Source organism: Prionailurus bengalensis, chromosome X (genome assembly GCF_016509475.1).
Source record: "Prionailurus bengalensis isolate Pbe53 chromosome X, Fcat_Pben_1.1_paternal_pri, whole genome shotgun sequence".
Classification (NCBI taxonomy): domain Eukaryota; kingdom Metazoa; phylum Chordata; class Mammalia; order Carnivora; family Felidae; genus Prionailurus; species Prionailurus bengalensis.
The window spans coordinates 90,814,978-90,841,544 of record NC_057361.1 but is presented as its reverse complement, the minus strand read 5'-3'; the positions used below and the strand labels follow the sequence as shown (position 1 = coordinate 90,841,544).

Sequence of the window (26,567 nt, the reverse complement as noted above, 5' to 3'; positions counted from 1 at the left end):
CGAGCTCTGCTTCGGGTGACCTTGAGCCCTACTTTGCGTAAGCACGAGCCCTGCTTTGGGTGAACACGAGCCCCACTTTGGATGAGCCCCCGCTTCTCTCTCTCTCTCCCTTTCCCTCCTGCCCTTCCTGAGATTCTGTCTCTCTCTCTCTCTCTCTCTCTCTCTCTCTCTCTCTCTGCCCCTCGCTCACTTGCACTCTCTCTCTCTCTCTCAAAAAAACAAAACAAAAAAAACTCAAAAAAAAACACAAAAAAACAAAAAACAGTAGCATGGAACAATAAGAAGCGAAACTCTAAGATGGACATGCTAATATTTTCCTAAGCACCCCAAGAGAACATCTTACGCACCCCACTTTGCAGACCCTGGGCCCACGGTCCTCCCAACAAGAGTGCGTGGGTGGAGAGAGACAAAGTCATAACTCCAGGCTCATATCTACAGAGAGATAACAGTGAAGAACGGGAGCCCGGAACATATTTACGGAGGGAGGGAAGCAGCCAGTGGTGAGTGGAGAGGGAGAAGCAGAAGAAGCGAGATAGGCAGGAGACGCTGGGCAGTGAGAGGTCCTGCATAGAGTGGGACCCAGAACACGAGAGAGGGTATCGGCTCGGGCTCCAGGAGATGAGAAGGGAAGGACAAGGCGAAGGGAGGATAACTGTCCAAGGGAGGGGTGTGCTAGAAGTCCAGGGAGCTCACGACTTCGGAGCTCGCGCTGCGTGGCAAGAGATTTCGGCGTTACCAGAACACTCCCTGGCTGATGATGAGGTGCAGAATAAGAATAGGGGGCTCTAAGGGGAGGACCCTGGTCTCAGCTCAGCCCCCGATGCCCACAAGAAATCAGAGAATCAGAAGAGAGAACTGCTTATGGTCTGAATGTCTGTACCCCTCCCCCCAATTCATGCCCCGATGGGATGGTATTAAGAGGTGGGGGGCTTTAGGAGGTGATGAGGTCTTGAGGGGGGAGCCCTTGTGAATGGGATCAGTGCCCTTATACGAGGCCCCAGGGAGCTCCCCGTGGCCCCGTCACCCCTTGAGGACACAGCAAGGAGCCTGCGGTGCAGAAGAGGGCCCTCACCACACCACACCTGCACCCCAGTTTGGGGCTTCCAGCTCCCAGAACTGTGAGAAATGCATCTCCGCTATAGAAGCTACTGGGCCTGTGGTACTTTGTTATGGCAGCCTGAACAGACCAAAACAATAATCCATCTCCTTTAGCGGGGGAAGGGACACAATCCACTCTTACTGCTGCCTTTGGTACTGTTCCTGCCAACCGAGTTCGGCTTTGGAACACTTTGTCTTCATTAACTGACCACAGACTTTTACTGTGGCCTACGGGTGCCACAAACTCCTGGGAACTAAATAATACCACTTGCTAGAGGAGGCCACAGAAGGAATGCCCACAACTTAAAATAAACCGCAATACGTTCACGGAACAGAATACCATGCTGCCATTAAAAACAACAAGGTGCCACGAGAAAAGAGCCAGACAAATCCAGAATGTGCGAAAGTCTACAAAACGACTGGCCCGGAGTCACCAAAATTTCGCTGCCATGAAGAAAGAAAGCAGGGGCTGGGAGAGACTGTGCCTAGATTTTTTTAAATGAACAAAAATTAAAGAGAACAGTCAAAAACAATCTTGAAACCTGACTGAATCCTGATTACAAAACAAAAAGTTAAAGGGGTGCCTGGGTGGCTCAGCTGGCTGAGTGTCTGACTCTTGATTTCTCACGGTTCGGGATATCACGCCCCACAGCGGGCTCTGCTGATAGCATGGAGCCTGCTTGCGATTCTCTCTCTCCCTCTCTCTCTGCCCCTCCGCTGCTCATGTGCACTCTCTCCCTCGCAAAATAAATAAATAAACATTAAAAAATTATTTCAGGGGAGCCTGGGTAGCTCAGTCGGTTAAGCGTCCGGCTTCGGCCTAGGTCATGATCCCACGTTTCGTGGGTTCGAGCCCCATGTGAGGCTCTGTGCTGACAGCTTGGAGCCTGGAGCCTGCTTTGGATTCTGCGTCTTCCCTCTCTCTCTCTGCCCCTCCCCTGCTTGCACTCTGTCTCTCTGTCTCCCAAAAATAAGTAAATATTAAAAAAGATTATTTTAAAAAGTTAAACACGTTCTTGGAACAATCAGGGAAGTTTCAATTTAAACTGATTACCAGATAAAGTAGACAGCATTGTAGAATTGTTGAGAATTCTCTTGGGTGTGGTCACAGTATTGTGGTTGTATATGAATGACCCCTTCCTTATTCCTGGGAACTCAGGCTGAAGTATTTGGAAGTGAAACGTCAAGATGTCTGCAACTTTTTTGGAAAAGATTCAGCAAACTTACACAGAAATAAGAACAGCAGTGGAAACAGAATATGAGAAAATGTTAGTTGTTAAATCCACCTGGAGGACATGTGGTTGTTCACTACACTATCACTTCAACTCTTCGGTATGAAAATCCCTACAATGAAAAGTTGGGAAATTGTTTAAATTTAAATGAGGTAAATCCGTATGACCTAATATGGCAGAAATCCTAACAGATATTCATGGGAAGGAAAAACAAGGGATCTTCACTTTGGCAGCAACTGGTCATTATTTACCAAAATATTTAAATACCCATTCACTTGGACTCACTTCTAGGAATTTATACTAACAGAGATGCTTGCATTCACACACAGAGCTGTATGTGTAAAGATGTAAAATGGAATGTTATGTGTAATTTTAAAAAGTATGTAATAACCAAAAAGTAAACTAAAAGTCCATTAGTGGGAGGGTCATCAAAAAAATCCTCTGGAGGAGCCTGGGTGGGTCAGTTGGTTAAGCGTTAGACTCTTGGTTTCGGCTCAAGTCATGATCTCACAGTTTGTGAGTTCACGCCCTGCATCAGGCTTGCACTGACAGCACAGAGCCTGCTTGGGATTTTTTCTCTCCCTGTCTGTCCCTCCACTGTTGGTGCGCTCACTCTCGTTCTCTCTCCCTCTCCCTCTCCCTCTCCCTCTCCCTCTCTCCAAGTAAATCTCCACTGTTTGTGCTCTCTCTCCCTCAAAGTAAATAAACTTAATTTTATATATAAAGTACTCTAGAGAATTAACTATGCAACCATTTACAAAAAAATTTACCAACCATTTGTTGGTAAAACTGAGCAAATCTACATTATACAAAGCATGATCATTTTTGTACAAGAAAAAGGACAAATTAGTATTTGTGCTTCTAGGTAGATGGAAGATGCATAGCAAAAGGACTGGGAAGGTATTTATTAGCAAACCGAGCAGGGGAACAGGACTGGGGAGGAGAGATTCGGATAGGGGAGACCTTGACTTTGGATGTAACAGACTTGTGCAGTCGGAGTTTTACAGCAAATGAATGTCTTCATTTATTAAGCACGTAGCTCAAAAATTTTGAAAGCCAAAGAAAAGGTCAAAAGATGAATGCACCAAACCGTGAGTGGCAATTACCTCTGGGGAGTAAGAAGGGAGAACTCTCCTGTTAGAGTCTCCTTATCTCTACATTGCAGGAAGCCTTAACCAGAACGATGCATTTAGCTATGATTAGTGAACATTTTTCTAGTTTGTATGAACCCCCGCTCTCAGAGTATCTGAACATGTAAAGAAAATAACACGTAATGGGGGTCTACAGACCCCCACATCCTTTGTCCTGACTGTATTGTCCCTTGTGACCCTACCCCTGGCCCCAGTAAGGACAGGTGCCCACAGTGCTACCAAGCATAAGGTATTCAATCCACCTTATTCTCAAGGTCTGGTGTGGAGAGAGGGATGCAAAGTGATGGGTAGGGGAGAAACGGGTCCTTCCTTTTGGAGTCTAAACCCTATCAGGGTGACTCCTGACTTCCTCCTTGGTGCTCAGAGCCCAAGAGAGAGAGAGAGAGAGAGACAGAGAGAGAGACAGAGAGAGAGAGACAGAGAGTGAGTGGGAGAGGGACAGAGAGAGAGGGAGATGCAGAATCTGAAGCAGGCTCCAGGCTCCGATCTGTCAGCACAGAGCCTGACATGGGGCTCGAACTCATGAACGACCTGAGCCGAAGTTGGATGTTCAACCGACTGAGCCATCCAGGTACCCCAGACACTAGGCATTAAAGAGGACTCAGGGGGCCCCGAAGCCACAAAATCCACATTTACTACTTCTTCAGACTGAGCCAAAGCTAGAATTTCATGTGGAAAAAAGAGAGAAGCTTTGGGTACACAAGAAGGGTACTTCAGGACCTGGAAGTCCAGCCTTGAACACGTTACTTGACATTTTACTCAAGGAGGGAAAGTAAATATTTGTGCAGCTCTCTCCAGACAACTCGGGGGAAAGGCTAAGGACAGAGACTGTTCAAAAGGCCTACAGAGGAGCCAGGGCAGGTGCAAACCAGAAGACAACCAGCTTGTGTGCAGAGGCCAAACCGCGCCTGCAGAACGACTTGCCCAGGGCCGGCCGTCTTGGCTTAGGTGGTGTGACAAGGCGCTCCACAGGGGCCTTCTGTACCACTAACAGGACCACAGTGTCATCCTCCCTGCCTTGGGTTGCAGATTCCACCCAAAATACGTAAGCCCCGTAGCGTGGGAGGTAGGTACGAGAGGAAAGGTGCTAATCCCCAACCCCTCGGTAGCCCAGGTAATCCGTGGTATCATCTGCCTCCACTTTAGCGACTTCAAAGGACTTGGACATAAGATGGCGTGAAACAAGGTGAACCTCACCCTAGTACTGGAGCAAAGAGCGGGACAAAAGCATCTGAAACTCGGCTCTCAGCCCAGTCCAAACAGCTCAAAGGCACTCAGTACCCAGCCCACCGCCCCCCTACCCCCCATCAACTGAGCAAGGAGTCTGCCTAGTATTCTACTCTTTGGGGGCCCTAGATTGAAGGCAGCCAGCGGGCCAGGCAGCCAGTTCTAAGACAAGCCTCCCTGCCCTGCTGCCTCTAACATCGCCCCGTAACTGGACTCATCATCACCTCTGCTACAAGCTGGAGCCAGGTTGATGAATCCCTAAATCAAGGGAAGGCAAATGCCACATATCCCCTGGAGGCCACCAGAGATGGACCTGACCACCTCCTGGCATGAGCAGACTCTGCTCACTTCTCTCCCTCCTCTTCTTCTCTTCTCTTCCATTTAACTCTCCTCTTCTCTAGCTCTTCCCAGGCTCCCAGCCTCCATCCAGGGTTTCTACCAGCACTGCAGGATAATAAACAGACTCTTGCAGCAGCTCCTGGCTAATCCCACACACAGAGTGTGCTGATCTTCAGCACAGATTTTTAGACAAAGGATCTTCTTTGGACCCACGGGGATGAGGACCAGCATCCTGTACTTTAACAAGGCTCCCTAAGGTAATCTGGATAGAGGAGCGTTTAACCTATACTTGGAGAAATACTAGTAGGCCAGGCTCCTGAAGGCTAAGTGGTAGGTGTAAAACTCAGAATAGTTTCTCAGAGCAGTGACTGGTGGTTCCCTGGAAAAAGTACTGATAAGGACAGTGATAGGACTAGTGTTCAAAATAGCAATAAGGATAACAATAACAGTAACAGTAGTTAATAACTACTGGTATGTAGTACTTCTCTGCTAGGCATTGTCCTAAGTACTTGGTATGTATTAATGTATTAACTAATACTTAGAACAACTCTCCTAGATAGCTATCATAACCCACCCCCTCCTTTCAGAAGTGGTCACTGAAACATAGATTAACTGCCCCGAGGTTAGTTACAGAGCCTGGATGGAAACAGGCAGACTAACTCCAGAGTTCATGTTCTTCACCTCTGACCTACATTACCTGGATGTGCGCTAAGGCCCTTTGTGGTGCAGAGACAGCCGCTGACTTCAAAACTTGCTTTACAAATGACTCAAATCCATGATGCCTTGATCCCCTGCTACTGAAATGTCCTGTCTCCCACCCCCGCCATGTGAGCTCAGGCCTGGAATCTTCTAATTATATTGCCCTGGGAATTAATCAACGCTAGAATCTACCTTCATGATCCCCCATACCCCAACCCGTTCGTTCATCCAGTCAACAGGTATTTACTGAGCACCAGCTATGTGTCGACTATTATGAACAAAATACGAATGGTCCCTGCCTGCATGCACTTTATGGTCTTATATCCGACTCACTCTAAATGCTGATTTCCGGCATTTTGAAGGGCTCAGAAATCAAAAGATGGTTTCTTTACGTATTTATGTATTTTTATTTGGTGGGGGCCGAGGAATTCCAAGCAGGCTCCATGCTCAGCACAGAGCCCGACACAGGGCTCGATCTCACGACCATGAGATCATGACCTGAGCCAAAATCAATAGTCGGACGCTCAACCTAGTGAGCCACCCAGGTGCCCCAAAAGATGGCTTAAATCCATATTCCGAGGGCTTATGTTAGCCACATGATGGGTTAAATAGACTTCCTGATACCCCACAGAACTTGGCATAATACTAGACAAAGTAGAGATTTATCAACTTGTTTAGAGACATGTCAGGAGACCACTGAGAACATCTAGACAGATGGCCAAACCAGTGAACAGAATTAGAATGTCCTCCTGACTGCCCCCGCCAACAGTAAGGATACCACCATAGAAGGCTGGAAAACAAGACCCAGACTTCCATTTCTGGTAGTAATCAATGGAAGACAGGATATAGTCATGAGTGCACCTTGGACACTCCATCACAGACAGGGTCCCTGGATCTCTCTCTAGGGGAGGCTGTTGCCACACAATGCAGATTTGGGCTGTGGTTCTTCCTCCTACTGAAACGGATTGATTGGAATGCTGGTCTTTCCAGGGATAGACCAGAGAGGGTAGAGCTCCTTCCAGTACTGGCTGGAGAGTGGGGAATGTCAGATCTCCCACCCGCTTCTGTCAAGGCTCCTTTTTTCCCTTCCTGCACTGGCACTGTGGTACACAGGGAGTGAAATTCTGACAGAGCTGAAATGACTCTTCTTGCCCAAGGGCCTAGTCAGTTAAAGCAAAAAAGAATCTTCTCTTGGATCCCCTCTCTAGAATGAGGAGTCTGGTCTTCGAGCACACCAAAACACGTTGCCCGGACAAAGTTCCAGGTGGTAGTCTATTAAGACAGGTCTGGCCATGCGTCTGCCAACAGCGCCCCCCGGTGCCTGCTCCATAGGGAAAGCGACCATCGCTTCTCTCAAGATGGAGCCCATCAGTCTGGCCCAAGTTGCAGTGGACCTCTGGCCCGGTTTGGAAACCGAGAACCAACAGTTCCGATCAGTGAATGTGGCACGAGGCCCGAATGGGAGCGGCCCAGGTCTTTCACTACCATCTTGATGAATCACAAATTGGCCTTCTTTAGCATCAGTCATATCTCGAACACCTACCCCTTCCAACACATATGCAGATCCCCAAGGCCTTCTCAATGAATTCCTGTTTCCACTGTTTGTGTCTCAGTGTGGGCCTCAGGAAAATGGAGCGGGGGGAGCAGCAGTTAACGTCTACTTGCAAAAGAATTCTGGAAAGCAGAAAGCCGTAAGAGAAGCCTCTTTTCAAGCCAAAGGAAAGCACAAGCCCGGCAGAAGATGTCCAGATGGCTCCGAGAGCCAACAGTCTGTCACTGTCACAGAGCAGGAGCTGCTGTGAGCCCACAGTGGAGGAGGGTTCTTCCTGCTTTGAGACTCACTGTCCTTCGGGGAGGGGAGAGGTGTGCTCTGGACCAGTCGAGAAAGAGAAGCAGGTCTCCCCTGATCCTTCCATCAGCCCTACCTCTGCTCCTATGGAATGGACCCCAGAGGGCGGCCTGTGAGCCAGGTGAGAAGCAGGGCACGACCAGGCAGCTTCGGAAAGATTCTTTCTCTTCTCTTCCTTTCCATTTACCCACCAAAAAGCCATTTTAAGTTGCTGTCATCTTAGAATAACACAATCCTGGTCTATGCAGACATGTTTAGCTTCTCCAGAGCCCACTCGCCACCGCCCCACCCCGCCACCCACAACCTATTTTGGGCCAACATAATTTACAATTCCCAGAAATGTCTGAGAAGCGGCATACAACACTTCCGGGGCCAAGCCTGGCCAGTTTGACAGATTTTCACGTAGCAGGTGTCTGCTGCTAAATCAGTAGCAGCTGCTAATTGCTTTTCCTCCCTCCAACCTTCAGACAGAATGAAACATCTGGTGTTCTCTCACTTCGGGTTAAAATCAGATACCTTATCATTCCTCCTCTGGGTTCCATTTTTATTAAAAAGCCTTCAGCTGACGCCGGGAACAGGCCACAGACAGCAAAGCCACCCCAGAAGACGGGGTATTAATTCAGAGGACGACAGGGCACACCTGCCTCACGCCTCCAGCCCTCATGCCCAGATGCAGAGCTGTGCAGGCCTGTCCCCACCAGGTGGAGCTTTAAGCCCATGGCTGCCCAGGGAACCAGGGCCTCAGGAGGGGGCTGGTCACCAGAAAGGGATGAGACGGTGGGTGTGTTTAGCCATGCCCACTGACCTCTGGGAAAGGGCGGCGACACATTTCGCTCTGTAATAAAAACTCTTGAACAGTAAGAGTTGTTGAGCTCCCCGGCTGGTGAATACATCCACGTGCTGGGTGAATGGCACCCTCGTTCCATGAGGACAGATGCTCCTACGCCTGGGACCCTTCTGAAGCGTGCTCTCTATACCTCTTTGTCTGGCTGTTCATCGGTATCCTCCAAAGATCCTTTCTAATAAACTGGCAGGCATCAGTCAACGTTTTGGACTTCAGTGAGCTGCTCTAGCAAGCTCATTGGACCCGGGGAGGGGGGCATGGGCCCCTCCAATTTATAGTCAGTCAGTCAGAAGCCCAGGTGACAACGTGGACTTGTGACAGGCATCTGAAATGGAGGCAGTCTCATAGGACTGAGCCCTTAATCTGCCGGATCTGATGCCACCTCCAGGCAGACAGCGTCAGAGTGAATGAAATGGTAATAAGATACCTAGCTGGTGTTCGTCCACACAAGTGTTTGGTGTGGGGACCCGTCCCCCTACACATACACACTGAGCATCCCATTCAGTACTTATGTAGCAGGGGACGTAGCACACTGGTCTGGGAGTCGGGAAGACCTGAGTGCAGGTCTTAAGAGTTGTCACTCACTGGCCATATGACCTAGTTATTCCCCCTTTCTGGGCCCTATCATGTGTGATATGACATAGTTAGATTACCTGATTTTCTAAGGACCTCCCAAGCTCTAAAGTGCTAGGATCTAGGAGCACCTGGATGGCTCAGGAGGTTGAATATTCAACTTCAGCTCAGATCAAGATCTCACACCTCTCGAGTTTGAGCACCACATCGGGCTCACTGCTGTCAGCGCACAGCCTGCTTTGGATCCTCTGTCCCCCTCTCTGCCTTTGCCCCACTTGCATGCTCTCTCTCTCTCAAAAATAAATAAACATTAAAAAATAAATAAAGTGCTAGAATCTAGTTGATTTTTTAAAGTGAGTATTTGAGCTTTACCCTTACTAGTATAAAATTTCCTTTCTGTTCCTTAGGCAATTTCAGGACGTTTTGGGACACGTAAACTGTCGCCTGACATAGCTGCCTTCCCCAGCTTTGGGACACAAGCAAATCTGACACTCTGGAGAGCCATCTTTGCCTTGATGGAACTTGCCATCACCCCCTTAAGTTAGTTCAGCAAACCATTAAGCCAGCTAACTGCACCGTTACCGAGACCTTAGCTCTCTCTAGCTTATCAGGAAGAACTATGTGGTAAAATGACTTACTAACAACCAGATTACACTCTGGCTTCCCCTAATTAATGTTTGAGTAATCCTATCAAAACGAAACATGGAGAGTTTCACAAAAGTGTATTTTTGGGGGGGCCTATGCTGCCTCCTGGTCCTGTTCCATATGACCAGAGACCAACTGCTTTCTGCAGTGTTCCTCAATTTGGCTGGAGGCTATTCTGAATGGGTCTCCCGTGGATCTAGAACTCCCAGTATTTAACCTTTGCTCCTTTCAAAAAGCAAAATAGCTATTCAACCTTACTTTGGGGCACCTCACCTATTGAGGCTCTATGCATTTTAAAAGTCACCTGCAGTGGATTTTAGAATGTTAGGATTTCAGGTGCTAGTTTTTTACTTTCTTTTTTGTTGAGGTATAACTTACATACCGTAAAGTGCAAACTATCAAAATTTTTGCCCAGCCCTATCTTGTAGGCCTCAGTTACAGTAGCTGAGTGACCAACCAGGAAGACCTCAGTCTTTACCAGGTATGCTCCACACCCACACCTGTTGGAAGACAGGTCTCCTTAAAGGGAAGAACAGGGGGTGCCTGGGTGGTTCAGTCGCTTGAGCGCCCGACTTTGGCTCAGGTCATGATCTCACAGTTCACAGGTTCGAGCTCTGCATTGGGCTCTGTGCTGACAGCTTGGAGCCTGGAACCTGCTTTAGATTCTGTGTCTCCTGCGCTCTCTGCCCCACCCCACTCACACTCTGTCTCTCTCTCTCTCTCTCAAAAATAAATATTAAAAAAATTTTTAAAAAAAGAAGAAAACAGAAGCAGGATAAGACCTGAGTAGGACTGAGCCACCTTTGCTCCTTTGCATACTATATATCAGTCATTTTGCTTCCTCTAAATCTTGCTTCCCAGGCCTTCTCAAAATTTTGCGCGCACACCAACCCCCAGGAGATCTTGTTAAAATGCAGACTATATGTCCAGGATTGGGCCCATGACTCTGCATTTCTGGCAAGTTCCCAGGGGAGGCCAATTCTGCTGGCCAGTGAACCACTCTTTGAGCATCAAGGATGGGGAATACAGTGAGGACGGTGGGGTGGTATAGTGGAAAGCCAATGGGCTTTGGAAACAGAAACGTGGGTTCTAGTTTGCAATATTGCCACTCATGAGCTCAGTGCCTTTAGGTGGGTTGCTTCATCTCTTTGCTTCCATAAGGGAGCAAATTTTGCCACCCCAAGATACGCCTCTTTGGCAAATTGGTGATTCCAAGCTGGTTTATTTGAAGAAACCACAGACTCACCTCAACTCTGAAAATGGAGTAAGTTACCCTTTGTAAGAGATATTTACGTTTATAAGGGAAATCTCCAGTTGTAAGGGCGTCTTCCTCACCACCGAGAAGGGGGGGGGATGACTCTAAATTTCTGAACGTGCTCATCAGGGGAAAAAGGAACAACTCACATCTGCAGTACCATCTTACCTTTGTTTACTGTGCTTTCCGTTAATAACCTCCCATAACTGACTCCCTGCCCCCAAAGTTACCTGTTGCCTGAAGCCGGAGATGGTATTTAAGGTGCCGGCCACTTCAGGGAGCTTTTCAGTCTTCCTGGGTATCTCCCATGTCTACAGGAGCTATACACGTTATTAAGCTTTGTTTGATTTTCTCCTGTTAATCTGGCTCAGGTCAATTTAATTCTTGGTCCAGCTAGAAGAGTCTTGAAGGGCAGAGGAAAACTCTTCCTGCCCCACACATCTCAATTTGCTCCTCTGTATAAATGAGATTGATCATCTACATTTCAGGGCTGCTGGGTGGAATGAGATGAGGGAATTAATGAATCCAGCATAGTTCCGGGCACATATGTAGGCTCTCAAGGCATGGTAGCTATTGTGAATATCTGATTGTGCCTGCCATTCCCTACCTTTGTTATCATGACTCCTAAAGTTTCGAATTTGGCCACACCTGGTGTGTACAGTGGTCTAACCACCTGTTACGGAATACATGTTGGTATCTCCCAAAAACTCACATGTTGAAGCCCTAACCCCCAAAGTGATGATATCTGGGGGGGGGGGGCGCTTTGGAAGATGATTAGATTTAGATGAGGTCCTGAGGGTGGGACCATCACAAAGGGATTAGTGTCCTTTTTTTAAAAATTTCTTTTTTTTATTTATTTTGAGAAAGATATAGAGAGCAAGTGGGGGAGGAGCAGGGAGAGAAGGAGACAGAATCCCAAGCAGGCTTCATGCTATCAGCAGAGCCTGATGTGGGGCTCAAACTCACGAACCATGAGATCATGACCTGCACTGAAATCAAGAGTCGGACACTTAACCCACTGAACTGCCCAGGCACCCCAGGATTCGTGTCCTTATAAGAAGAAATACCAAAGATTTTGAGGGCTCTCTGCCTGCCCTAGGAGGACACAGAAAGAAGGTGGCTACCTACAAATAAAGAGAGATCTCACCAGAATGGACTACACTGGCACATTGATCTCTGACTTCTAGCCTCCAAAACTGTTGGGAAATACATTTCTGCTACATAAGCCACTTAGTCTATGGTATTGCTTTATGGCAGTCTGAACCAACTAACATACCTATCCTAAGCATATGAACTATCTAGTAACCATTTATGGAGCTCCTACTCTATGCCAGCACTGAAGTATCATTTTATTTGCCTTTAATTCTTAATTGCCTCATGGCAACATAGTATCACTGTGAGTTCATGGAAACTCTATTAGCTTTAACTGTTCTTTTAAATATGTTTGAGATTCTATATTTTAATTTGAATGTAGATGATTCTCAGCCCCTGAAGTATCACCATACCTCCCCCCTCGGGAAGAAAGGACATTCTCGCACCCTAAGCCAATTCCCAACCTTGAATGACTAACTAACTTAACTCCACATTAGGTAACATTCTACTACCCTTGGTTCCTCAAGGGTAAATAAATAAACATTTATTAAAGGGTACTGGAGGTACCTCCTCAACCTGATAAGGGCACCTGTGAAAATCCCACAACTAAAATCATAATGATGAGAGACTGGCGCTTTCCCCCTAAGACAAGGATGTCCACTCTTGCCACTGCTATTCAACACTGTGCTAGAGGTTGTAGCCAGGGCAACTGGGCAAGAAAAAAAAATACAAGGCACCCCGATTGGAAAGAAGTAAAACTATTTCTATTCGTGGATGACATGATCTGTAAAAAAAAAAAAAAAACAAAACTTGAAAAATACACACACACACACACACACACACACACATTAGTAGTGATAAATGAGTTCTGAAAGGTTGCAGGATATAAGATCAATATAGAAAAAACGAACTGTACTTCTAGAGTAGCAATGAGAAATCTGAAAATGAAACTGACAATTCCATTTGCAATACCACCACAAAGAATAAAATACATAGGGATAACTATAACAAAGGAAGTGCAAAACCTACACTCCAAAAACTATAAAACATCATTGCAAAGAATTCGAGAAGACCTAAATACATAGATAAACACATCCCGTGTTCATGGATTGGAGGGCTTCATATTGTTAAGACAGCAATATTCTTCGAACTGATCTACATTCAATGCTACCCCTATCAAAATCTCACTGGACTGCTCTGCAGAAATCGACAAGATGATCCTGAAATTCATATGGAAATGCAGGACTCCAGAATGGCCAAAACAACCTTGAAAAAGAAGAACAACTCTGGAGGATCCATACTTCCTGGTTTCAAAGCTTTGCACAAAGCAACAAGAATCAAGACAGTGTGGTGCTACCATAAGGAGAGACATATACATCAACAGAATAGAACTGATGGCCCAGAAATAAACCCTTACTTTTATTTTTTCACTGAATTTTGACAAAGGATCCAAGACATTTCAACAGGAAAGAGTCTTTTCAACAAATGGTGCTGGGACAACTGGCTACTCATATGCAAAAGAATGAATTTGGACACCTTCTACACATTACATTATAAAAATTAACTTGAAATGGATCACAGACCTGAATGTAAGAGCTAGTGCCATGAAACTCTTCTACGAAAACTGTCATAAAATTTCATGGCAACGGATTAGCCGTAGTTTCTTAGATGTGATACCAAAATCATAAGCAACCAGAGAAAAATTAGAGATGAGACTTCATCAGAGTTCAATGATTTTGTGCTTCAAAGGATACCACAAATAAAATGCAAAGACAATCTACGGAATAGGAGAACATATTTCAAATCACACATCTGATAAAAGTCTAGTACCCAGAATACACAAGAACTGTCACAACTGAACAATAAAAACAAACCACCCCCCAAAAAATGGGAATTTGAAAAGGCATTTCCCCAGAGAAGACATACAAATGGCCAAAAAGTACCTGAAAAGGTGTTCAACATCATTCAGCATCAGGGAAATGCAAATCAAACCCACAGTGAGACATCACTTCACACTCACTAGGATGGATAATAAAAAAATGTCCAACAGTAAAAAGTGCTGATCAGAGTCCAGAGAAACTGGAACCCTTGTACACTACTGATAGGAATATAAAACTGTACAGCCACTTTGGAGAACAATCTGGCAGTTCCTCAAAAGGTTAAAAATAGAGTTACCATATGATCCAGCAAATCCACTTCTAGGTATCTACCCCAAAGCTGACACTCAAACAGATACTTTTATAAGAATGTCATTTTTCATAGTGGCACTATTCATAATGGTCCAACGGTGGAAACAACCCAAATGTCCATCAAAGAATAAATGGATAAACAAAATGTGGCATATTACACAAAGGAATATTATCCACCCGTAAAAAAAGGATGAAGACTTACTACATGCCGCAACACGGATGAATTTGAAACTTTATGTAGAGTGAAAGAAGTGATTCAAGAAAGGCCACATGTTATAAGATTCTATTTAGATGTAAGGTCCAGAATAGGCAAATCAATATAAAGGTCGATCACCGGTGGCAAGGGTCTGGTGATGGGAAAATAGAGAGACGCTGGGGGCCCAGGGCAGGCTGCCCCAAGATATGCCACAGTGCCATAATGATTATTTTAAATTAAAGTTACTTAAGAAGCAGCCAGTGCAAGATAACTCTGACTCCCTGTCTCTTGTCTCTAGAATGTAGGGAATGCATTTTCCGTGTGAAAGCTACTTCCTCTGCACCAGAAAGTAGGGAGACATCCTTATTGTCAAAGGCAGTGAATTCAAGGCCAAAGAAGCCTATATAAACAATGCTTATTTACTTTCACTAATTTACCACCCAGGCCCAAATTCTGTTTAGCATTCCTTATAAACTGAAGCTCTCAAACATAAGTTTTCTTTGTCTTGTGAGCAAGGGAGAGAGAGAACAAGGCTCATTTGTGTAGTGCTTTTAACTTTTCAAAGTTCTTTGCTATCTCTTTGTTACCTTTTGCTATCCACTATCTGTTCTTCCTAAGTCTCTGTGAGGTGGAGAGAACACATATTCCTAATCCCATCTGCCAAAGGAGGAAGCTGGTGGTTGATCAAGAGACATTACCTGTTTCAAGCAGGCTTCACAGCTTCTCTGGCCGCACAGTGGAATTAACTGGGGTGCTTTCTGAAAATGGTTATGTTTTGAAATCAGCCCTGGTGATTCTAGTTGTGCAGCCAGGGTTAAGAACAACTGGCCCACAGACTGGAGAGAGTGAAATCGCCCCCTAGATAAGGCTCCATATTGCATAAAGAAATATTGCGTGGGGTAGTGGCTCAAGGCTGAATGAGAAGCACTGGGTACAATCGCTGGAGGCAGGCTCTTCTAATCTCATTCTAGGAAAACAAAACAAAGGCAAAGGACTGGCAAACTCTAGAGGCTACTCCCTGGTACTCACTCACTGCTGCCATTCACTCCATGGGCTGAAGGGCTCAGGCCTCACTGGCAAACCAAAGAGTCTGGACATTTTATTCAAATGGGAAGAGAAACCAAGAGTGAGCCTAATTCACCTGGCAGAATGCAGGAGAGAGAGCTGGCCAATAGCTAATCAAACAGGCTGTCTTGGAAACAAATGCAAAAAACAAAGGTACTGTTAGTGCAGAAAAGGAAGCCTGCCAGGGAATTTTAATCTTGCTCAGCATGGCTAATACAAAAACAAAGCCCCCCCTTTACTTCACCATCACCCAACAGCTTAAGGAGATGGAGCCAAAGTTCTGAAGACAAACATCGAAAAAAAGCACATGCCAGTAGGAGCACCCCTCCATGTCTAAGGTAGTATCAGGAACGGTGCTTAGTGCCAAGTGCTTACCACCCGTGATCTCCATTCACCTGGGCACCATTTCATAGCTCAGAAAATGAGTTCACAGAAGTTAGTTACCTTTTGCAAGGTCACACAGGTAAAGACAGAGGAGCCAGGCACAAAACCACAGACAGGATGGCTCCAGGGTCGGCACTTTTGGCCCCCACACCAGACTAACTCTTACCATCTATGCAGAGACAAAAGACTTCGAGAATATGCAGCAAACAATGGTAACAGTTGTTACTACTGAAATGATGTGTTTTATTCTGGTCTTTTTCTATATTCTCTATTTTCTTCCATTATGAACGGATATTATATAAATAAAACATTCATACATTTGTAAAGACGAAGGCACAAACGCCTCATGCTTTTTGTTTCAGTTTCTTTTAAAATGTAGTGAAAAATAACCACCTTTGCACTGGTAGTGATTTTTCTTTTTCATTTATACTTTGCTGTATTTCACAAATTTTTGACAGTGCGTATATCTTTTGTTGTGATCAGGAAGATATCATTATTTCAAGTGGTTTAAAAAAAAATAGTTCACCTGCAAAAAATATCATCTATCATCCCTCTGTCTTCACTCCCAAGATCTCAGGACATGTGTGAGAGGGATCCCTGGGATTTCCCTGGACGAGACAGAGGTTTAGGTTTGTGGACTAGTTCATTTATTCTATCTGTGGCTACTTACCATATGCTAGGTGCATGGTCCTATGGGGGACAGACGTCACAAGAGACACTATCCTTGCCCACAGAGACTAGTTATGATATAGTGCTGGGAACCTAGAAAACTGGCTGAATATACAGTCCAACTGAACTATGGTGTGCTAAGCAGCCGTTACAAAAGAATGAGTTACATCCATTAGCTGCACAGATTACGGATTATCTGTTACGTTAAAGGAAATTCACTGGAGCAATGTTTAGTGTAATGCCAATTGTGTAGGAAATCAAAACCCACACAAACCAACAACCCTAGAAATAGGGAAATCTTGCTCTGCATTTATGAGCAGAAGAAAACTGTGGAAAGATACACAAGCCTTTAACACAACTTACCCCTGGGGGGGGTGGGCGGAATAGGATTGAAAGCTGGTGGGTAAAATGATTAGCTTTCTCTTTATATTCCTGATTGGTTTTTCAACAGAGCATATCTGATTTTTATTAAAAAAAATAAAATAAAATAATAATCCCAGGGGCGCCTGGGTGGCTCACTTGAGCATCCATCTTTGGCTTAGGTCATGATGGCGTGATTCTTGAGTTCGAGCCCCACATGGGGATCACTGCTGTCAGAGCAGAGCCTGCTTCAGATCCTCTGTCCCTCTCTCTCTGCCCCTCCCCCATTACACATGCTCTCTCTCTCTCAAAAATAATAAACAAACATTTTTTTTTTAATCCTAAAGGTATAATCCATCCCTCAAATCTCTAGTGGGTACTGTATAAAATTTACCACAAAGAGTTGATTTGGCTTAATACTTGAAAATCAGTCTACATAATTAGGAAAGAAAGAAGAGGACACCCATAAGCTTTGTATCAGAAAGACCAAAGTTCTCAGGCCAGCTCAGTCTATGCATCCCTATACAAGTTACTTAAACTTTGGATGGCTCAATCTGCAAAATGTTTATTATAATACCACCTCACAGGACTTTTGTGAGGACCCAAGACTAATAATTAACAGCTAACACTGACTGAGGGTGTCCTGTTTGCCAGGTTCTGTGCTACACGCTTCACACATGTTAACTACTTAATCTTCAGGATAAATTTAGGAGGTTAGCACGACTGTCACCTCCATTTTATAGATGAGGAGAACTGTGGTCCACAGAAGTAACTTGGCCAGCTTCCTTCCCTCTCTCTCTCTTTCACACACACACACACACACACACACACACACACACACACACACTCACACACACGAGTAGCACAGCCAGGATATGAGCCCACATCCATAGCTTTGCTCCCTACATCCATATTCTTAATACATTAGGGGGAGATACCTGTGAAAGAGCTTTTCTGGTTGCAAAGTCCCATCTGCCTGTAAGGAATTCTTAGTAGAGGTGGAAAAGAGAAGAAATACACCAGAATCTAAACACAGTAAGGGTGAAAAGATGGAACAGAAGCAGCATCATGGATATCTTCTAGTGGTATGCAATGTCCACATATACAACCAGAATTCATGATTCTTCATCCTGTTCTTCAGAATCTCAATGACAAGTGTGCAGTTTCCTACCTCCATGCCCAGCCATGGCATTCCCTTAGTTGAACTGCTTTGCTCTTCTGTGATTGCATGCATATTCCATTCATCTCCCAAGGCTCACTTTGGGCTTTATTTCTCTGAGAAGCCTTTTTGGACCACTTAACCCACTGATCTCTCCAAGAGGCAGTGCATTCAGCTGTAGCATATTAGGAACTGCATAACTCTGGGCAAGCCATTTAAACCTCTCTGAACCCCAATTTCTTCACAGGTAAAATGGGGTTCTTGTGTGAGTTAAATAGTAACATATGTAAATTACCTGACATACAGCAGGTGCCTGATCAATTAATCCTAATATTAATCCTCTTCCCATCTTAGAACTCAGAGCAATTGCAATTTAGCAATTCAGCCTGGACTGCCTTGTGATACGTGTTTTTCATGATTTCAGTCTTAGTACTGCCATAATTTACGCCTCATCTTTCTAATTAAACTGCCAAGTTCCTTGAGAGCCAGGAACACACCCTTGGCTCTTTCCACATTCCCTGCAGCATCTTGCACAATACGTAATACCAAAAATTGCTCAATGAAAATCTGGACTGTGTGATTGGGGGCTAGATTCATGGAGGATGGAAGGCTCTCAAAGATTAATCTTGGGGTGCCTGGGTGACTCAGTCGGTTAAGCATCTGACCCTTGACTTCGGCTCAGGTCACTATCTCACAGTTTGTGAGTTTGAGCCCTGCATCGGGCTCCGTGCAGTTAGTGTGGAACCTGCTTGGGATTCTCTCTCTCTCTCCCTCTCTCTCTGCCCCTCCCCTGCTCGCTCTCTCTCTCTCTCTCTCTCTCTCAAAAAATAAATTAATAAACTTAAAAAAAGATGAATCTTAAAATAAAGGCAGCTATTAGACATATTCTAGAATAGTCCCTAGAATTTGGTTTCATCTCATCAGAAACACACTGGCCTTTGTAGAAGGCTGAGGCAAAATTTTGACCAAATCAATTCTTCAAAACGCAAAGGTCTCTTCTAAAACCAAGCTTTTTATCTTTTAAGTGCTCTCAGGAAAGCAAAGGGACATTCCGTCCCTAGTTCAGGTCCAAGATCCAAACTATAACTTTCTTAAACGGCTCAATTTGCCAGGCACCGAAGTAAGTTTTCTAGGTCAATTAGCACATTTCAACATGCCAGTTAGCAAAGAGTAAGATTCTCAACCCCATTTGCCCGGGAGGAAAGCGAAGTTTCCCAAGCAGCACACACAGGGACAAGGTGTACCAGCGACAAGCCTGCGTCTCGAGAACATGAAGATAATGATTGTGGATGCCAGGGAACCGCCCCAGTATTGAAAAAATCATTACTAGCCTCTTCCACTCAGTCTCAGAGTGAGGGACATTTGAGAGAACCATCTCTCACAAAACAGGAAGCAGACAAAAGGCAGGGGGATGGGAAAGGAGGGGGAAAAAAGAGCAACAAGAGAGATCAACAAGGATACATAATAATGGACAATTTTGATAATGAGATAATTCTACTTGAGGCTTTGGGCCTTGAAGAAGAAAGGAACTTGATGAAAAGAATCATTACCATCCTTATTATTATTCCAGTAGAAGACAGATGGCTGTAAAAAAAAACAAAACAAAAAAACCAAACTGGCCAGGCCAAAGTCTTCAGTCTGGGAAGGGGGCAGATATGGTGTCTTATGTTTGTTTTCCGCTTCCACTCTCCCTTGCTCAGAACACTCTACATTCAGATGCCCTCTCCTGGGCATCTGAGGACAAAAGGCACAGGACTAGAGATGTAGCTCACGCTCAGTGCCTCACTGTGATGACTAGATCAACAACAATGCAAGGTAAGAGATGGAAATGAGAACCTAGTATGTAACTAGGTTCCATTGGTACCCTACTGAGCTCCTACCTCCCGGCTTTCACTTTCCAGAAGGTGTTTTAGCTTGGAATGGGTATGTTTTGCTAAGTCACAGGCACAGATAAGGAATCCAGCATCACCACCAGCCCAAAAGCCACTAGCTATCACAAGGAGTTCATTAACTAGGCAACACATCTATTCTTTGAGCCATGGAGTATAGCCAGCTTGGGTGGGAAGTGATCTCAACCTGGGATCCACGGATGGGCTAGGGGTTGGTGGGAGACAGGAGAGGAGAGTCTCCTGAAATTATCTGCCCAATTTTGTTTGTGCATTTATCTAGGAAGAGGGTCTATAGTCTTCTTCAGCTTCTCAGAGAAACCTGTGGCCCAACTCTTTCAGATGGACAGAACTAAGAAGCATCTCCAGCATCTGGGCTCATCAGCTTTCAAACATGCCCTGAACTCCCATCATAGAATAGGAAAACAGCTCTGAAGTCTGAGTCAGGAGACCTGGATTTTAGGGGCCACCCACCTTAGCTTCCTGGGCAAGGCATTTATCCTTCTAAGGATACATAAGATGAGACCAGACAAGCTTTCAGCTCCCTGCTAATCTAATAATCAATAGTTCTATGATGAATTTTTCCTCCTTCCCTTCAAGAAGAGAAATAGCACTTAAGATACTTCACCTGAAGCCAGAAAAAGACCATCTCCAGAATCCTGGCAGTAAAGAGCTCTTCCTTATAATATGAGCCACTGGAATATATGGTCCTTCCTCTAAGGTGTCAGCTTCTAAGCTGGAGAACCAGGAGAAATTGGGACCCAGGCATTCTCTAGCTAGTCTGCATATACTGGTGCCAGGAAGTCACAGGACAGAGTACAGCAAATGAAAATTCACTGATGACCAGTCAGCTTTAGCTGACTGTGGCAACTTCCTGGAACTCCCTTGTTCTCTCTCTTTATATATATGAACATATATAAGACTCTGTTACTGGCAAACACACTCACTCATTTTCTTTTCCTTGCCTTTAGATTACTGCTTATGAACAACAACAACAACAACAAAGATTAAAATGGTAAAGGGTCAAGAACAAAGAGCAAAAGAGGGGTGCCTGGCTGGCTCAGTACAGCATGTTAGTCTTGGTCTTGGGGTCGTGAGTTCAAACCCCACATTGGGCCTGAAGCCTACTAAAAAAAATAAAGAAGGAGAAGGAGATATCCTTTTGGGATGCTTGGGTGATGATGAGGAGGAGGAGGAGGAGGAGAAGGAGAAGGAGGAGAAGAAGAAGAAATCCTTTTGGGGTGCCTCAGTCAGTTAAGTGTCTGACTCGATTTTAGCTCAGGTCATGATCTCACAGCTTTGTGGGTCCGAGCCCTGCTTAGGACTCTGCACTGGCAGCATGGAGCCTGCTTGGAATTCTCTTTCCCTCTCTCTCTACCCCTCCCCCACTTGCGCTGTCTCTGTCTCTCTCTAAATAAATAAATAAATAAACTTTGAAGATTATATAAAAAAGAAGAAAGACGGAAACAGAAGTCAAAAGCTGGGTTCTTACCTAACCGGATTATCAGGCTTAAAGAGTTGCCAATCTTCCTGCATCTTATTTTAACTCAATCTGTATTCAACTAAGGGATCGCAAAGCAAAAAGTCCTGAAGGCCAGAAGTAGCCCAGGAGGGGTCCCAACTATCCAAGGAAACCAAGGCAAAGCCAGTTGCAAAAACACAAGCAAATGAAGCCACGACTGTGAGCTCTTCTCAGCTTCATTTTAGAAAAAGAGCAGCACCAAGATTATTTACCAGAGTGATTAGAATCGCTCATTAAGAGAGAGCTCATCAAAGAAGCTTCAATGTTAAGGAAAGTTACCTGAACATTCTTTTTTTTTTTTTTTTTTTTAAATTTTTTTTTCAACGTTTATTTATTTTTGGGACAGAGAGAGACAGAGCATGAACGGGGGAGGGGCAGAGAGAGAGGGAGACACAGAATCGGAAACAGGCTCCAGGCTCTGAGCCATCAGCCCAGAGCCTGACGCGGGGCTCGAACTCCCGGACCGCGAGATCGTGACCTGGCTGAAGTCGGACGCCTAACCGACTGCGCCACCCAGGCGCCCCAGAAAGTTACCTGACCATTCTTGATGAGCTGGTTGGCTATAGCCCGATATGTATTTGTAAAGTATTAGGTGCTGTAACAACTGTAATAGCAAATCTGTCATGAGAAAGGGGAAGAAGGGGAGAGAGAGAAAGAGAAAGAAGGAAGGAAGGGAAGGAGCAAAAGAGGGGATGAAAGAGAAATAGTGTTTTCTGTACAGAGTAGTAAAGTTGTTAAGGGCTGAATTGTGTCCCCACCAAAATTCATATGTTCAAGGCCTAATCTCAGAATGTCACTACATTTGGAAATGCCTCCAATAAAGTGGTGATTAAGTTAAAAGGAGGCCATTAGGTGGGCCCTAATCCAATCTGACAGATGTCCCTACAGGAAGAGGAGATTTGGACACACAGAGAGGCACCACGGATGTGCGTGCACAGAGAAAAGACCATGTGAAAAGACATCAAGATGGCGGCCATATGCAAGCCAAGGAGAGAGGCTTCAGAGAAAACCAATGCCGCTGGCATCTTGATCTGGGGGATTATGAACAGTGCCTTGCCTCAGAAGTTTATTGTGAGGATCAAATACGTTAGCCCATGCAGAGCACTTGGAACAGTACTGGGCGCATAGTAAGCGCTCCAGAAGTGTCAGCTGACCTGGTGAAGAATGCAGCTGTGGTATAACAATACCGGCTGAATGAAAACTTCACCACCGCCTTTCTGACTCCAGGTACCTGAATGGGCTTTTGGGGGCCTTTATTTTCAAGCTCACACAATGGGAATCATCACGTCTGTTTATGCTTAGTGGTCCTGCAAGACGACTATTTGGCTTTCCTTGTGGGAAAGGTCCCACTAGGAAGAGAGATGAAGGCAACCTGTGTAGAGGAACCATATGCACCTCAACGGATGGCAGAGACTGGCCCGAGCTGTGGCCCAGAAGCACTCGAACTCAGGATCACTGACTGTGTGAGCCTGGGGTGGAGGTGGTATTTTCTGGTGCGCTGCCCCTTCCTGGAATCTGCCAGAACTGCTGAAAAGGAAGAAGGAAAGCAGCTTTTTATCTGCCTGACTCTCAATCTGAGAAAACAGTGACAGGGTGAGCGGACAAATGGGATAAGAGAGCACTGGAGCCACTTCTCTGCCTCCGCAGCGTGGCTCCACATCCCTGGGCGCACAATTTGTTTGTTTTGTACCGTTCTTGGGCACCGTTCTTCAGAGCCCCTACAGCTCTGAGACCAAGGCAGGCGTTCTGGTGAAGTCGGGCAAGTCGTACATTGTGGGGAATGCGGAAGGGAGAGCAAAGGTACCTACGTCAGCAGCCCGGGCCTGCTGAACCCAGCTCACAGGGGAACACTGAGCTGTGTGTGCCCAGCCTACCATGGCAGACACAATACTGCCTGCCCCTCTCCCACCCTGGCACTTTCCCCTTCAGGAGCTCCTCTGGTCTATCTACGAGATGCTTTGGGCTCTGTGGAAGAAAGCTGGGAGGCCCTGTAAGCCACACATTAAAATGCAGATTCCGATGTAGTAGTTCTGAGGTAGAGGCCTAAAATTCTGCATTTCTACCCCAATGTTTATAGCAGCACTACACACACACACACACACACACACACACACACACACAGGAATATTACTCAGCCACCAAAAAGCATGGGAATCTTGCCATCTGCAACAACATGGATAGAATTAGAATGTATTATACTAAGTGAAATAAGTCAGTCAGAGAAAGACAAATACCATATGATTTCACTCATATGTGGAATATAAGAAATAAAACCGATGAACATGGGAGAAAGGAAGCAAAAATAAGATAAATACAAAGAGGGAGCGCTGCCTGGGTGGCTCAGTTGGTTAAGCATCTGACTTCAGCTCAGGTCATGATATCATGGGTCGTGAGTTCGAGCTCCATGTCGGGCTCTGTGCTGACAGGGCAGAGCCTAGAGCCCGTTTCGGATGTTGTGTCTCCCTCTCTGCCCGTCCCCCACTCATGCTCTGTATCTCTCTCTCAAAAATAAATAAAAACAGGGACGCGTGGGTAGCTCAGTGGGTTAAGCATCCAACTTCAGCTCAGGGCATGATCTGACAGGTTGTGGGTTCGAGCCCCATGCTGGGCTCTGTGCTGACAGCTCGGAGTCTGGAGCCTGCTTCAGATCCTGTGTCTCCTTCTCTCTGCCCCTCCCCAGCTTGCATTCTGTCTCTCTCAAAAACAAGTAAACATCAAAAAATGTAAATAAATAAATAAATAAATTTTATTTTTTAAATTTTTTTTTTCAACATTTATTTATTTTTGGGACAGAGAGAGACAGAGCATGAATGGCGGAGGGGCAGAGAGAGAGGGAGACACAGAATCGGAAACAGGCTCCAGGCTCTGAGCCATCAGCCCAGAGCCCGACGCGGGGCTCGAACTCACGGACTGTGAGATCGTGACCTGGCTGAAGTCGGACGCTTAACCGACTGCGCCACCCAGGCGCCCCTAAATAAATAAATTTTAAAAGACGTTTAAAGAAACCAGGGAGATAAACCATAAGAGACTCCTAAATACAGAGAACAAACTGAGGGTTGCTGGAGGGGTGTTGGGTGGGGGGATGGGCTAAATGGGTGATGGGACCTCAGGACGGCACTTGTTGGGATGAGCACTGCGTGTTATAATAAAGTGATGAATCGCTAAACCCTATTCCTGAAATCATTATTACACTATATGTTAACTAACTTGGATTTAAATAAAAAATAAAATAAAAATTGAAAAAAATAAAAATAAAATAATAAATTAAATAAAATTCTGCATTTCTAAGAGGGAGCACCCACGTGAGGCTGGTCCTCAGACCACACTTGGATTTCCGCATTTGGAGTTACTGGGAATTACGATCACCTAGGATGCTGATTCTCCAAGGGTGGTCGGAGGACCCCGGCAATCGACATTCCTTGGGGGCTTATTACAAACGCTTGTTTCCTGGCATCACCCCCGATCCTTGTAATCAGACCTGCCAAAGGTGAGGTCTGGCAAGCCTCATTTTTTAGTCATTTCCTCAGGCTGACTGCTGTGGACATTCAGTTTCAGAGCTACTGCACAAAATCAGTGGTCCTCAACCACAGCTCCATGTTAGGAACACTTTTTAAAAACACTATACCCAGGCTGTGTCACAGATCAAGAACTCAGATGCTCCAAGGCATCAACGGTTTTTGTTTGTTTTTGTTGCTGCTGCTGTTCATTTGTTTGTTTGCTTGCTTAAGGACCCCTGGGTGAGCCTGGAGCAAAACGTTGAGCCTGGGTTCAAGATCACTGCTTTAGATGAATGCTTTTTCTTTTAATTTCTATTGATGTACAATATGCACCTGGAAACATACAACAATCGTAAGGGTATACGTGAGTATTTGTAAGGAGGGTGTGAAAACATCCTTGGAGAGAGTGAAGGTTAGCTGTGCTGATAGGATCTAGAAGCTTCTCCATTCCCAACTCTGCCACTTAGAACTTGTGTGACTCCATGAATGTCAGTTTCTTCCTCTGTAACAAGAGGCCATAATACTTGCCCTTATCTACCTCCCGTAACTGTTATGTTGAAAAGACCCTGTAAACTATAAAATGCTATCCAAAGAGGAAGGATTAGCATTGTGAGATTTACACTTCGATCTTCATGCATGATGCAAACTTAAGTAAGTCATGAAAACAGAAAGCAGGAGCAAGGATTTTACAGGTGATTTGTCTTCCTGTGCTTTCTAACATGTGCAGCGAATCCCTCCACAGTCCCACATGAGGGAGTCTGAGGACAGGGCCCTGCCACCCCAGCCTTATAGCTCCTGTTTCTCTCTATGCCCATTTATCAACCACCCCCTCCCCGCCCCGCTACAGCAGGATTCTACTTGCTAACCACTGCAGGGTGCGGGGGGGTGGCCCAGACTGCCCTGCAGGTTTGGGTGAATGCAGGAAAGTATCTAATTCTTTCCCAAGGGGCCTCTTGACACAGCGAACAGGCCTTGAGGCTCCCCATCAGATTATTCTGGGCCAATGTGGCTGAGTCCAAACGAGAGCCCCTTAGAACACCTGGAAACCTCTAATAAAGTGAGTCTCCCAGCCCCCCTTCTCTCCAGCAATGCTCTCCAAGAGTTCCTGTAGGCTTTTTCAGTCTATCCTAAACTCTTAATGCAGGCCTAGAGTTCTATCAAATACTCCCACCCTTAACTACCAAGCTCTGCTGCATCCAAATAGCGCTATGTCAAACCTCAATATTAAATATATAGATATTTTAACACTCACACGGGCACACTGAGCTAAGCATGGGGGCAAGCACTGGATAGTGAAAGAGCGAGCAAAGACTACTCTGTACATTGCTGGTGTGTTTCTAGAAGGGGCAACTTACCAGCCGGGTATTTACCACAGGAAACAGCAGGGCCAGAAGCGCTCCATTCAACATGTGCATCTGGAGCCTGGAGAGGAAAAACAGACAAAAGTCCAGGTCACACTCGGACTCTGTTGCAAAGGCGGGCAAAAATGTGTCAAGTTACGCCCTGCCATGTGGGAGAGCATGTCAACAAGCGACTCTCTGTGTAAAATGGCACTGGTGTTGGCGCACACGCGTAATAAATTGAAAGCGGCACGTCTTGCACGAATGAAATGTTCTGACCACTGCCTCAAACTCCC

The 26,567-nt window shown here is 45.5% G+C and overlaps 1 protein-coding gene across 5 annotated transcripts in view; it reads right to left on the bottom strand.

Moving 5' to 3' along the window:
- The window catches only part of TMEM164 (transmembrane protein 164), a 173,250-nt gene that overhangs the window by 42,499 nt on the left and 104,184 nt on the right, over positions 1–26,567 (bottom strand). For all 5 annotated transcript variants that reach the window (XM_043570780.1, XM_043570783.1, XM_043570779.1 and 2 more), the window contains one exon: positions 26,287–26,353. In XM_043570780.1, the coding sequence (XP_043426715.1) occupies positions 26,287–26,353 (67 nt within the window). The remainder of the gene's footprint in view (positions 1–26,286; positions 26,354–26,567) is intronic.